The sequence below is a fragment of the Carcharhinus amblyrhynchos genome, unplaced genomic scaffold, assembly GCF_965287045.1.
Source record: "Carcharhinus amblyrhynchos unplaced genomic scaffold, sCarAmb.v2.hapA chromosome_205, whole genome shotgun sequence".
NCBI lineage: Eukaryota > Metazoa > Chordata > Chondrichthyes > Carcharhiniformes > Carcharhinidae > Carcharhinus > Carcharhinus amblyrhynchos.
Window position 1 is genome coordinate 151,420 of NW_027649945.1, and position 13,494 is coordinate 164,913.

The 13,494-nt window shown below is 47.4% G+C and overlaps 1 protein-coding gene across 1 annotated transcript in view; it reads left to right on the forward strand.

Moving 5' to 3' along the window:
* cplane1 (ciliogenesis and planar polarity effector 1) overlaps positions 1–13,494 on the forward strand; it is a 270,576-nt gene that overhangs the window by 113,681 nt on the left and 143,401 nt on the right. The window contains exons 26-27 of the mRNA XM_080183273.1: positions 1,371–2,259; positions 8,904–9,031. Of these exons, the coding sequence (XP_080039399.1) occupies positions 1,371–2,259; positions 8,904–9,031 (1,017 nt within the window). The remainder of the gene's footprint in view (positions 1–1,370; positions 2,260–8,903; positions 9,032–13,494) is intronic.

Consider the following 13,494-nt stretch of genomic DNA (forward strand, 5'->3'; position numbering starts at 1 on the left):
CATGGAGAGTAGTGTGTGCAGTTTTGGTCTCCTTTTCTGATGAAGGGTGTTCTTGCTCTCAAGGGAGGGCAGTGAAGATTACCAGACTGATTCTGGGGATAGTGGGACTGACGTATGAGGACAGATTGAGTTAGTGAGGATTATATTCACTGGAGTTCAGAAGAATGAAGAGGGATCTCAGACAGATTTATAAATTTCTAACAGGACTGGATAGAGTAGATGCTGGGAGGATTTTCTGATGGTGGGGTATATTAAAAAAAAAAGAAAATTCCAGCACAGGAACAGGCCCTTCGGCCCCTCCAATCCTGCACTGACCATGCTGTCTGACTGAACTAAAACCCCCTACCCTTCCAGGGACCATATCCCTCTAATCCCATCCTATTCATGGATTTGTCCAGACGCCCCTTAAACTCATTACCGTATCTGCTCCCACTACCTCCCCGGGCAGCAAGTTGGGTGTCCAGAACCAGGGGTCACAGTGTGAGGATACGAGATCAACTGTTTAGGACAGAGATGAGGAGACAGTTCCTCATCCAGAGAGTGGTCAGCCTGTGGAATTCATTACCACAGAAAATGGTTGAGGCCAAAACATTTAATGTTTTCAAGAAGCAGCTGGATATTGCATTTGGGTCAAAGGGGATCAAAGGATATGGGGGGAGGGTGGGATCAGAATATTGAGCTGGGTGATCAGCCATGATCATGTTGAATGGCAGAGCAGACTCGAGGGGCTGAGTGGCCACCTCCTGCTCCTGTTTTCCGTTTCTATGCAGAAATAGCACGATAGCAGGACTAGGGGGCACAGCCTCTAGATAAGAGGGGGGGGGGTGCGGTTTAGAACGGAGTTGAGGAGGAACTTCTTCACTCAAAGGGTGGTGAATCTCTGGAATTCTCTGCCCGTTGAAGTGGTGGAGGCTGCCTCGCTAAATATATTTAAGTCACAGGTAGATAGGTTTCTGATAGACAAGGGAATTAAGGGTTATGGGGAGAGGGCGGGAATGTGGAACTGAGCCACGACAGATCAGCCATGATCTTATTGAATGGCGGGGCAGGCTCGAAGGGCTGGATGGCCTACTCCTGCTCCTATTTCTTATGTTCTTATTTATGGTGAAGAGCAAAAGACGCAGAGGTGAGGAAACATGTTGTCTCGGTTGCTATGATGTGGGATGTGCTCTGCCTGAAATAATAACTTTCGGCAGAGAATTAGATTGAGTTGTTTATTGAGCTCTGGAAAAAGCTGCTCAGTGAAATTCACTGGTTAGATATACTAAAAAGCCAGCATGGGAATAATGGGCTGAATGGCCTCCTGCACTGTATTACTGCTCAAAAACCTGTGTAACCGAGTGCAATAGGGGCTTTATTTGTATCTGCAGGAACACAGTGCCCAGTCTCGAGAGGAGCTCAGCCAGCAGGGACAACGGTCTAGACTGCAGGAGAGTGAGAAAGGAGGGAGCCTCCCAGGGTCACATAGCGGCTCTGCCTGTGGTTGGTTCCTGGGAGTTTGAACGTGATGATGAAGAGTATGTCAAGTTCCTGGAGTTGTTCCTGAGTTACCTGTTGGAGAGAGATCGGATTGTGAATGAGGAGCCAGCTGTTCCCCTGCTGGGCAGCTGCTCTGCCTATCTGAAGGAACTGGAGCTGAACTCGTTGGTATTCCAGGTTCACACCACATTAAAGCGGCGACAGAGCCGGAGCACAGCTGCCAGGCAGGGCTCCAAAACTAAGAACATGTCTGAGTGGTGTCAGAGCGTGGGGCTGGGCTGTGGGGAAGGATCGAAACCTCCAGCCCCCTCCCCCACTCCAGGATTACTCCAATCCACTGTCCAGTCTGAAGGATCGTCACAAGAGCACCAGATCCACCGTTATTTTCCTGGAGGCAGGGTGAGGGGCAGAGGCCTGTTTGGGTTAAAGTTGCACTCTTTACCCAGTCAGTTAAATGTGGTCCAGAGCAGGGCAGCTGCTCCTGACCCTGCCTGCTCCACCAAAAGGACTGAGCGTACTCCCAGCTTTTCAGTGTTTGCTCTGTTGGAGGAGGACCTCACCCCGGAGTTGGAACTCCGGTTCCAGAGCACAGCCAAGCTGCTGGAATGGATGATCCGCTGGTCTGAACGAAGGCTGCTCTGTGGCCCTCACAAAGTGGAGAAGTTACTGGACCACAACACTGCCATACGGGTCAGAACATCAATGCCTGCCATCCTCCGCTCACTGTGGCTGCTGGACAGGGACCTGAAGGCTGAAACATTGGAGAACTGCAACCACAGGGTATGTTACAGTACAGCTTTCACCCCATTGATTTCACAGAATCATAGAATAGCTGCACAACAGGAACATTTGACCCAGTGCCACTTCCCTGCCTATCCCTGTGCCCCCTCCAAACATTGTCCCCTTCCACACTCTTCTCCTCATAGATCACAATGCTTTGAAATTGTGCTCTGTACACCAAGATCCAAGGCATCTGAGATATATATCAAGGAATGCCAGGAACCCAACACGCAGTCCTGGGGAATTCCACTACAATCCTGTCTCCAGTCCAAGAAATATCATTAACCATCACTCCCTGTGTCCTGTAACTCAACCAATTCCACAGCCATGTTGATGTTGTCTCCTTATTCCACACGTTCAATGGTTTTAAGTAGACACATAGCAATAAACTTGACATCCTGCTCCGTTTCCTCATCCCAAAGCTCCAGCAAGTTAGTTAAACAGGATTCTCCCTGAACAAGCGCCTGCTCATTTTCCTTAATTAACATGTTTTTGTTCCAGTGACTATAAATTTTCATCTGATATATCATTTCTAAACACTTCTCCACCACTGATGTTAAAGTGACTGCCTGTAGTTGCTGGGCTTATCTTTACCAAGGCGTGTAGTGTTTGCAATTCTTAGTCCTCTGGCATTTCCCTGTAAAATGAAGGTTAATTGCCACTCTCAATTAACTCCAAAGTTAAAGTGATTTTTTAAAAATTAACTTTGCTAGTTTTTTTAAATTTTATTCCGGAAACCGGAAGTAGTTTGCAAAGGGACTTGGGTATTTTTTTTTCCCTTACCGTAAATTGGACTGGTGAGGACGAGTAAATTGGACGAGTAAATTGGACGAGTAAACAGGAAGGAGGTATTCTTGGGGAAAAATACTGAAGGAAGGTGGCGAATTTTCAAGGAATGTTTGTCTGGAGCTCTGCACGGCAATGTTCCGATGAGACAAGGAGGTTTTGGTAGGTCGCAGGGGCCGTGGTGCACGAAGGTTGTGGTGAACCTGGTCAGGTATAAAAGGTTCAGAGAGCTAAGAGATGTTAAGGATCTAGAGGAGTGTAAGGCTTGTAGAAAGGAGCTTAAAAAGGAAATCAGGAGAGCCAGAAGGGGACATGAGAAGGCCTTGGCGGGTAAGATTAAGGAGAATCCCAAGGCGTTCTGCAAATATGTGAAGAGTAAAAGGACGAGAAGAGAAGGGATAGGACCTATAAAAGGTGAAGGGGGAAAAGTCTGTATGGAACCGGAAGAAATGGCAGAGGTGCTTAATGAGTACTTTGCCTCGGTATTCACGGTGGAAAGTGATCTGGGAGGTTGTACTACAGGTTTGCGGCAGACTGAAAAGATTGAGCATGTGGATGTTAAGGAAGAGGATGTGTTGGAACTTTTAAATTCTATCAAGATAGATAAGTCGCCAGGACCGGATGGGATGTACCCCAGGTTATTGTGGGAGGTGAGGGAAGTGATTGCAGAGCCCCTGGTGATGATCTTTGCATCGTCGGTGAAGATGGGAGAGGTTCCGGAGGATTGGAGGATTGCAGATGTGGTTCCTATTTTCAAGAAAGGGAACCAGGATAGCCCGGGAAATTACCGACCGGTGAGTCTGACCTCAGTGGTTGGTAAGTTGATGGAGAGGATTCTGAGGGACAAGATTTATGAGCATTTAGAGAAGTTTAGAATGATCAGGAATAGTCAGCACGGCTTTGTCAAGGGCAGGTCGTGCCTTATGAGCCTAGTTGTGTTCTTTGAAAATGTGACTGCACACATTGACGAAGGAAGAGCGGTGGATGTGGTTTATATGGACTTCAGCAAGGCGTTTGATAAGGTCCCCCGTGCAAGACTTCTGGAGAAGGTGAGAGGGCATGGGATCCAAGGGGCTTTGGCCTTGTGGATCCAGAACTGGCTTGCCTGCAGAAGGCAGAGAGTGGTTGTGGATGAGTCTTTTTCCCATGAGGTCAGTCAGCAGTGGAGTGCCCCAGGGATCTGTTCTAGGACCCTTGCTGTTTGTCATTTTCATAAATGACCTAGATGAGGAAGTGGAGGGATGGGTTAGTAAATTCGCCGACGATACGAAGGTTGGTGGTGTTGTGGATAGTCTGGAGGTTGAGAGGCGACCTGATAGAAGTTTATAAAATGTTGAGAGGAATAGATAGGGTGGATTCTCAGAGGCTATTTCCCCGGGTTGAAATGGTCGCTACGAGAGGACGCAGATTTAAGGTGCGGGGAGGCAAGTACAGAAGTGATGTTAGGGGTAAGTTTTTCACTCAGAGGGTGGTGAGTGAATGGAATCAGCTGCCGTCAGTGGTGGTGGAGGCGAACTCGCTGGGGTCTTTTAAAAGACTTCTGGATGAGTATATGGGGTTTTATGGGATTGGGGGTTATAGATAGGTCTATAGATTGGTACGTGTTGATGTGATCGGCGCAACTCGTGGGCCGAAGGGCCTGTTTGTGCTGTAGTGTTCTATGTTCTATGTCAGAAGTTGCAGCGTGACATAGATAGGATGCAAGACTGGGTGGAGAAGTGGCAGATGGACTTCAATGCGGATAAATGTGTAGTGGTCCATTTTGGCAGGACCAACGGGATGCAGGAGTACAATATCAAGGGTAGGAGTCTTAGCTGTGTTGAAGAGCAGAAGGATCTTGGGGTCCGGGTCCACAGGACTCTTAAATCAGTCTCGCAGGTGGAGGATGTGGTCAAGAAGGCGTATGGTGTACTGGCCTTCATTAATCGAGGGATTGAGTTTAGGAATCGGGAGGTAATGCTGCAACTTTATAAGACCCTTGTCAGACCTCATTTGGAGTACTGTGCGCGGTTCTGGTCGCCTCACTACAGGAAAGATGTAGAAGCTATTGAGAGGGTGCAGAGGAGATTTACAAGGATGTTGCCTGGATTGGGAGGCATGCCTTATGAAGATAGGTTGAGGGAGCTGGGACTCTTCTCCCTGGAGAGACGAAGATTGAGAGGTGACCTGATAGAGGTTTATAAAATGTTGAGAGGAATAGATAGGGTGGATTCTCAGAGGCTATTTCCCAGGGCTGAAATGGTCAGTACGAGAGGACACAGGTTTAAGGTGCTGGGGAGCAAGTACAGAGGAGATGTTAGGGGTAAGTTTTTCACTTAGAGGGTGGTGAGTGAGTGGAATCGGCTGCCGTCAGTGGTGGTACAGGCGAACTCGCTGGGGTCTTTTAAAAGACTTCTGCATGAGTATATGGGATTTAGTGGCATTTGGAGTTACAGATAGTTCTATGGCTTGGTAGGTATAGATGTGATCAGTGCAACTTGTGGGCTGAAGGGCCTGTTTGTGCTGTAGTGTTCTATGTTCTGTGTTCACTCTGCAGAGGTGCGTTTCAGGCATCTGTCAGTAACTCATCTCCCTAACTCAAGTGTGCTACTTTGAGTCTGGCATCTGAGCTTTGGCAGGGTAATGGCCCACAGAGTTCACCATTATCTTTCTCCCAGTGTCCAGGTAGTGTGGTCTACTTGTTAGGGTTCAGGAATATGGTTATCCATTTCGACATGATTTACAACCTGTGATCAGAGGTTGCAGAATCACACAGAGTGCTTCCGTATCTGCTGCCTTTGTTTCCTGCCCCTCCTCTTCATGTTCCCCTCGCCCCTATTCCTTTCCCCTTCCCTTCCCACTCAGCCCCTTACCCTCACCACCCCTTTTCCTTGCTCTCCCACAAGCTCTCGCGCCTTCCCCTTCCCCGTTTCCTCTTTCCTTCACTTTCCCCTTCCTCTTGCTATTTGCCAAGTCCCTTGTCCGCTTTCCTACTCTTCATAAGAACATAAGAAATAGGAGCAGGAGTCGGCCATCTAGCCCTTCGAGCCTGCCCCACCATTCAATAAGATCATGGCTGATTTGAAGTGGATCAGTTCCACTTTCCCGCTTTCTCCCCATAACCCTTAATTCCCTTGTCTATCAAAAACCTATCTACCCGTGTCTTAAATATATTTAGCGAGGTAGCCTCCACCACTTCAATGGGCAGAGAATTCCAGAGATTCACCACCCTTTGAGTGAAGAAGTTCCTCCTCAACTCCGTTCTAAACCGCACCCCCCCCCCCCTCTTATCTTGAGGCTGTGCCCTCTAGTCCTGCTGTCCTTTCTGAGCAGGAAGAATCTCTCTACCTCTACCCTATCCGTCCCCTTCATTATCTTATACGTCTCTATAAGATTCCCCCTCATCCTTCTAAACTCCAACGAGTACAGACCCAGTCTATTCAGTCTCTCTTCATAGTTCAATCCCCTCATCTCCGGTATCAGCCTAGTGAACCTCCTCTGCACTCCCTCCAAGGCCAAGATATCCTTGTGCAAGTGCGGCGACCAAGACTGCACACAGTACTCCAGCTGCGGCCTCACCAGTGCCCTGTACAGTTGCAGCAAGACCTCCCTGCTTTTATGTTCTATCCCGCTCGCTATAAAGGCCAGCATCCCATTCGCCTTCCTGATCACCTGCTGCACCTGCAGACTGGATTTTTGTGACTCATGCATAAGGACCCCCAGGTCCCTCTGCACCGTAGCATGCTACAGCTTTTCGCCTTTTAAATAGTAATCCCTCCTACTATTATTCCTGCCAAAGTGGATAACCTCACACTTGCTAACATTGTACTCCATCTGTCAGGTCCTTGCCCACTCGCTCAGCCTATCCAGATCCCTCTGCAGACTTTCCACACCCTCTGCACAATTTGCTTTTCCACTTATCTTCGTGTCATCAGCAAATTTCGACACCCTACGCTCAGCCCCCTCCTCCAGATCATCTATATAAATGGTAAATAGTTGAGGCCCCAGCACCGATCCCTGCGGCACTCCACTAATCACCAACCGCCAATCAGAATAGCACCCATTGATACCAACTCTCTGCCTCCTATTAGACAACCAATCCTCTATCCACGCTAACACCTTACCCCCAACACCATGCACCCTAACCTTCTGTAGCAACCTTTTGTGCGGCACCTTATCAAACGCCTTTTGAAAATTGAGAAACACCACATCCACCGGTTCCCCTCTGTCTACCGCACTAGTCACATCCTCATAGAAATCCAATAAATTTGTCAAACACGACTTCCCCTTAACGAATCAGTGCTGCGTCTGCTCTATCAAACAATTCCTTTCCAGGTGCCTCGCTATTTCTTCTTTGATGTCAGATTCAAGCATTTTTCCAACTACAGACGTTAAACTAACCGGCCTATAATTCCCTGCCTTTTGCCTGCTACCTTTTTTAAACAGCGGCGTAACATTAGCCGTTTTCCAATCTTCTGGCACTTCCCCAGAATCCAGTGAAGTTTGGTAAATAATCACTAAGGCATCCACTATCACCTCTGCCATTTCCTTCAGAACCCTGGGATGCATTCCATCCGGTCCTGGGGACTTGTCCACCATCAGTCCCGCTAGTCTATCAAGCACTACCTCTCTAGTGACAGTAATCGCATTCAGGCCCTCAACTCCTACCATCCTTCTATCTTTAATACCCAGCAAACTATTCGTGTCCTCCTCCGTGAAGACCGAGGCAAAAAACTTAACTAAGGCTTCAGCCATTTCCTCATCTCCCACCACTAAATCCCCCCTCTCATCCTCTAAGGGTCCAACATTCACTCCAGCCAGCCTCCTCCTCTTTATATATTTATAAAAACTCTTACTGTCCTTTTTTATATTTTTTATATTTTTTCCCCGCACTTCCCCTCTTCCCCGGACCTCCTCCCTGCCCCTCCTCCCCACCGCTCTCACCCTTCTTGCCGAATCCTATTCCCTCCATGTTGCCATTACGCCCCCCCCACCCCACTCCCCTTGACACTGTTCCCTTAATTAACATAACTAAAACAGATTGATCATTCCCACATTATTATTCATGGCAGTTTGTGTGTACAAACTGTCTGCTGTCTCTCCCACAGTGGTCATGATGTGGAGATGCTGGCGTTGGACTGGGATGAACACAGTAAGAAGTCTGACAATGCCAGGTTTAAGTTCAACAGGTTTATTTGATAGTAAACTCACAAGCTTTCGGGGTTTGCCCCTTCGTCAGGTGAATGGAGAGTTCTGGCTTCAGACAGAGCATATAAAGCACAGAGCTTAATATGCTCTGTCTGAGGCCAGAACTCTTCATTCACCTGACGAAGAGGGGAACCTTGAAAGCTTGTGAGTTTACTATCAGATAAATTGGTTGGACTTAAACCTGGCATTGTCAGACTTCTTACTGTGTTCTCCCACAATGGCACAGTGGTTAACACTGCTGCTTCACAGCGCCAGAGACCTAGGTGCGATTCCAGCCGTGGGCACTGTCTGTGTGGAGTCTGCATGTTCTCCTCGTGCCTGCGTGGGTTTCCTCTGGGTGCCCAGTTTCTGCCCATAGTGCAAAGACGTGCGGGTTTGGTGAATTGGCCATGGTAAATGTGTGGGGTTACAGGGATAGGGCAGAGGGCAGAGCCTGGTTGGGATGCCCTTTCAGGGAGTTAGTACAGACTCAATGGGTTGGATGGCCTCTCTGCACTGTGGGGATTCAATGGTTCTTTAATTCGATACCACAATAGTGACTTCACTTCAGAGTACATCACTGGCTGTAAATCACTCCAGACCTTCTTAGGGTTGAGAAATGAACAATGCAAATGATTTTCCCATTCTGAACAACTGCTTTGACTGTTGTGTTTTTTTTGTCGAACTCACAGAGGGAGTGGCAGTCTCAGCAATCCAGGATAAAGCTGGACAGGGACAGCAGTGTGGATACCGGGTACCTGAGGTCTCTGAATACACCCATCATTGATTTGGAAGCTGATATTGAAGGACCCTTCATACAGTAAGTTTAGAATTTCTGATGGGGCAGAGTTACTAAGTAAAAGGAAGGCCAGTGAACCTTCTGGAAGCAAGGCTGAACCTTTAAGTGCTTTGGTGATTAAATTCAAGACAGGCTTTTTGAACCTGTTATTAGGCTTGTACATGAACATTCTGAGTGGTGGATGCTTCCATATCAAAACCCTGTCTATGTTCCTCATAGCTTTATGCACCTCAATTTACATCTCCCCTCAGCCTACGCTGTTCCAAGGATCACAATCCCAGTCAATCCAATCTGAGTTCAAATTCTCCATTCCTACAAACATTTTCACACATCCTCTCTCCACACTCATGTGATCCACATCCTTCCTGTTACGCAGTCACCCGCATTTTAACCAAGTTTGAGAACATTCCCTGTCCGACAAAGGACTCTGTGTTCGAGGTCCATGCTTATGGATTGTTCTTGAACTTAGGTTTTTATAAAGGACAAAATTACACAGACACAGGGTTTGCCCCAACCACAAACAACTTCTTTATTCAAAAAATTCCTAATGTCCCATACAAAGAGCTCAAACTAGTGTAAATGACACTTAATTAGGGCACGATCTCAGGCTAAAGGGACAATCCTTTAAAACAGAGATGAGGAGGAATTTCTTCAGCCAGAGAATGGTGAATCTGTGGAACTCTTTGCCACAGAAGGTTGTGGAGGCCAGGTCATTGAGTGTCTTTAAGACAGAGATAGATAGCTTCTTGATTAATAAGGGGATCAGGGGTAATGGGGAAAAGGCAGGAGAATGAGGATGAGAAAAATATCACCCATGATTGAATAGCAGAGCAGACTTGATGGGCCAAGTGGCCTCATTCTGCTCCTATGGCTTATGGTCCTAATTGGTTCATCCGAATTTAGATCCCTATACAAATTAACCTCGGCTTTGACTTTGGAGTTTCATAAAGCCCAGTTGGAGGGGAAACCAATCCTACACAGGGAACACTGGCTCCTTCGACTGAAAACTGTGCCACCTCGACTTGATATAAGGACACAGTCAAATCTTGGGCGAGAGATGCAGGTCGGGGTGTGAGGAGGGATGCTTTTACATACGAATGCTAATGATCTGGAAAGCACTGCCCACAAGGGTGGCAGAATGGAAACAGAATGATTTCAGAAGGAAATTGAATGGGCATTTGTAGAAAATAAACCTTCCGGCTTAGAGGGATGAGAGATTGTTTAACCGAGAGTCAGCATTGATGCATATGGATGAATGGGCTCCTTCTGTGCTGTAAGTGACTCTGGAATTCTTGTGTAATGGATTTCCAAACTCACAAATGAAGTTTCACAATAGAAACTCTGATCTTTCTCCAAGTAAGAAGTCTTACAACACCAGGTTAAAGTCCAACAGCTTTATTTGGTAGCATGAGCTTTTGGAATCTCGCACCTTCATCAGGTGAGTGAAGAGCTGGGTTCACAAACAGGGTAAATACAGACACAAACTCAATTTACAAGATAATGGTTGGAATGAGAGTCTTTACAGGTACAGACAGTGTGAGTGGAGAGAGCGTTAAGCACAGATAAAGAGATGTGTATTGTCTCCAGACAGGACAGTTAGTGAGATTTTGCAAGTCCAGGCAAGTCATGGGGGTTACAGAGAGTGTGACATGAACCCAAGATCCCTGTTGAGACCGTCCTCATGTGTGTGGAACTTGGCTATCAGTCTCTGTTCAGCGACTCTGCGCTGTCGTGTGTCGTGAAGGCTGCCTTGGACAATGCTTACCCGAAGGTCAGAGGCTGAATGCCCGTGACCACTGAAGTGTTCGCCAACAGGAAGGGAACAGTCTTGCCTGGTGATTGGCAAGCGATGTTCATTCATCCGTTGTCGTAGCATCTCCACGGTCTCCCCAACGTACCAAGCCTCGGGCCATCCTTTCCTGCAACGTATCAGGTAGACAATGTTGGCCGAGTTGCAAGAGTATTTACCATGTACCTGGTGGATGGTGTTCTCACGTGTGATGATGGTATCCATGTCGATGATCCGGCATGTCTTGCAGAGGTTGCTGTGGCAGGGTTGTGTGGTGTTGTGGTCACTGTTCTCCTGAAGGCTGGGTAGTTTGCTGCGAACAATGGTCTGTTTGAGGTTGTGTGGTTGTTTGAAGGCAAGAAGTGGCCAGTGTTGTCTACCTGACACGTTCAACAATCACCAGTCAAGAGTGTTCTCTTCGTGTTGGTGAACACTTCAGCAGTCACGGACATTCAACCTCTGATCTTTGGGTAAGTGTCCTTAAAGGCAGCCTTCACAACACACAACACAAAATCGCTGAGCAGAGACTGATAGCCAAATCCTGCACACATGAGGACGGTCTCAGCTGGAATCTTGGGTTCATGTCACACCATTTGTAACCCCCATGAGTTGCAAAATCTCACTTACTGTTCTGTCTGGTGACAATACACATCTCTTTAACCTGTGCTTAACCTTCTCTCCACTCACATTGTCTGTACCTTTAAGACTTGATTACCTGTAAAGATTCGCATTCCAACCATTATCTTGTAAATTGAGTTTGTGACTTTATATGCCCTGTTTGTGAACACTCACCTCACTCACCTGAAGAAAGAACGAGACTTCAAAAGCTCGTGCTACCAAATAAACCTGTTGGACTTTAACCTGGTGCTGTGAGACTTCTGACTGTGCCCATCCCAGTCCAACACCGGAATCTCCACATCTTTCTCCAATCCAAAGCAGGGGAGGCAGATGGTGGAATTTAAACTCAGTTACATATCTGGAATTAAGAATCTACTGATGACTATGAAACCATTAATCGATTGCTGTAAGAATCCATCTGGTTCACTAATGTCGTTTAGAGAAGGAAATCTGTCGTCTTTACCTGGTCTGGCCGACATGTGATTCCAGACCTACAGCAATGTGACTCTAAACTGCCCTCTGAAATGTCCGAGCAATACACTCAGTTCTATTCAACACTACAAAGAAAACACAAAGGAATGAAAATGGATGGATCACCCAACATCGACCCAGGCACTGGAAACCCAATGGCAAACCCAACCCTGTTGACCCTGCAAAGTCCTCCTCACTAACATCTGAGGGCCTGTGCCAAGATTGGGAGAGCTGTCTCAAAGACTAGTCACGTAACAGCCTGACGCAGTCATACTCACAGAATCACACCTTGTAGATAATGTCCTAGACCCCACTATTACCATCCCTAGATATGTCCTGTTCCACCGGCAGGGCAGACTCAGCAGAGGTGATGCGGCACAATGGTATACAGTCACGGGGGAATTGCCCTGGGAGTCTTTAACATCGACTCCGGACCTTATGAAGTCTCATTGCTTCAAGTAAAACATGGACAAGGAAACCTTTTACATTCCGTCCTCCTCCGCTGATGAATCCCTACTCCAACATGATGAACAACACTTGGAGGAAGCACTGAGGGTGGCAAGTATGGAAAATGTACTCTGAGTGGGGACTTCAATATCCATCACCAAATGGGGTTCAGTAACTGTCCCACAGACCAAGCTGGTCGGGTCCTAAAAGGACATCACTGCTAGATTGGGATTGCAGCAGGTGGTGAGGGAACCAACAAAATGGAAAAGCGTACATGACTATTTCCTCACCAACCTCCCAGCTGCAGGTGCATCTGTCCCTGATAATATCGGTAAGAGTGACCACTGCACAGTCCTTGTGGAGACAAAGTCCCACCTTCACATTGAGAATAACCTCCATCGTGTTGTGTGGCACTATCACCCATGCTAAATGGGACAGACTTCAAACTGATCCAGCAACTCAACACTGGCCATCCATGAGGCGCTGTGGGCCATCAACAGCAGCGGGACTGTACTCCAGCACAATCTGTAACCTCACGGCCCAGCACATCCCCTACTCAACCATTACTATCAAGCCAGGGGATCAACCCTGGTTCAATGGAGAGTGCAGGAGGACATGTCAGGAGCAGCACCAGGCAGACCTAAACATGAGGTGTCAAACTGGTGAAGCTACTAAACAGGTCTATTTGTATCAAACAGCAAAAACAGCAAGTGATAGACAGAGCTAAATGATCCCACAACCAACGGATCAGATCTAAGCTCTGAAGTCCTTTCACATCCAGTTGGGAACAGTGGTGGGCAATTAACCAACTCATTGGGGGAGGAAGTTCCACAAAAATCCCCATCCTCAATTATGGAGGAGCCCAGCACATCAGTACAAAAGATAAGGCTGAAGCGTTCACAGCAATCTTCAGCTAGAAATGCCGAGTGAATGATCCATCTCAGCCTCCTCCAAAGGTCCCCAACATCTTGGATGCCTGTCTCCAATCTATTCGATTCACTCCACGTGATATTGGAGGCACTGGATACAGCAAAGGCAATGGGCTCTGATAACATTCCAGCAATAGTCCTGAAGACTTGTGCTCCAGAACTTGCTGCACCCCGAGCCAAGCTCTTCCAGTACAGCTACAACACCGGCATCTACCCGACAATGTGGAAAA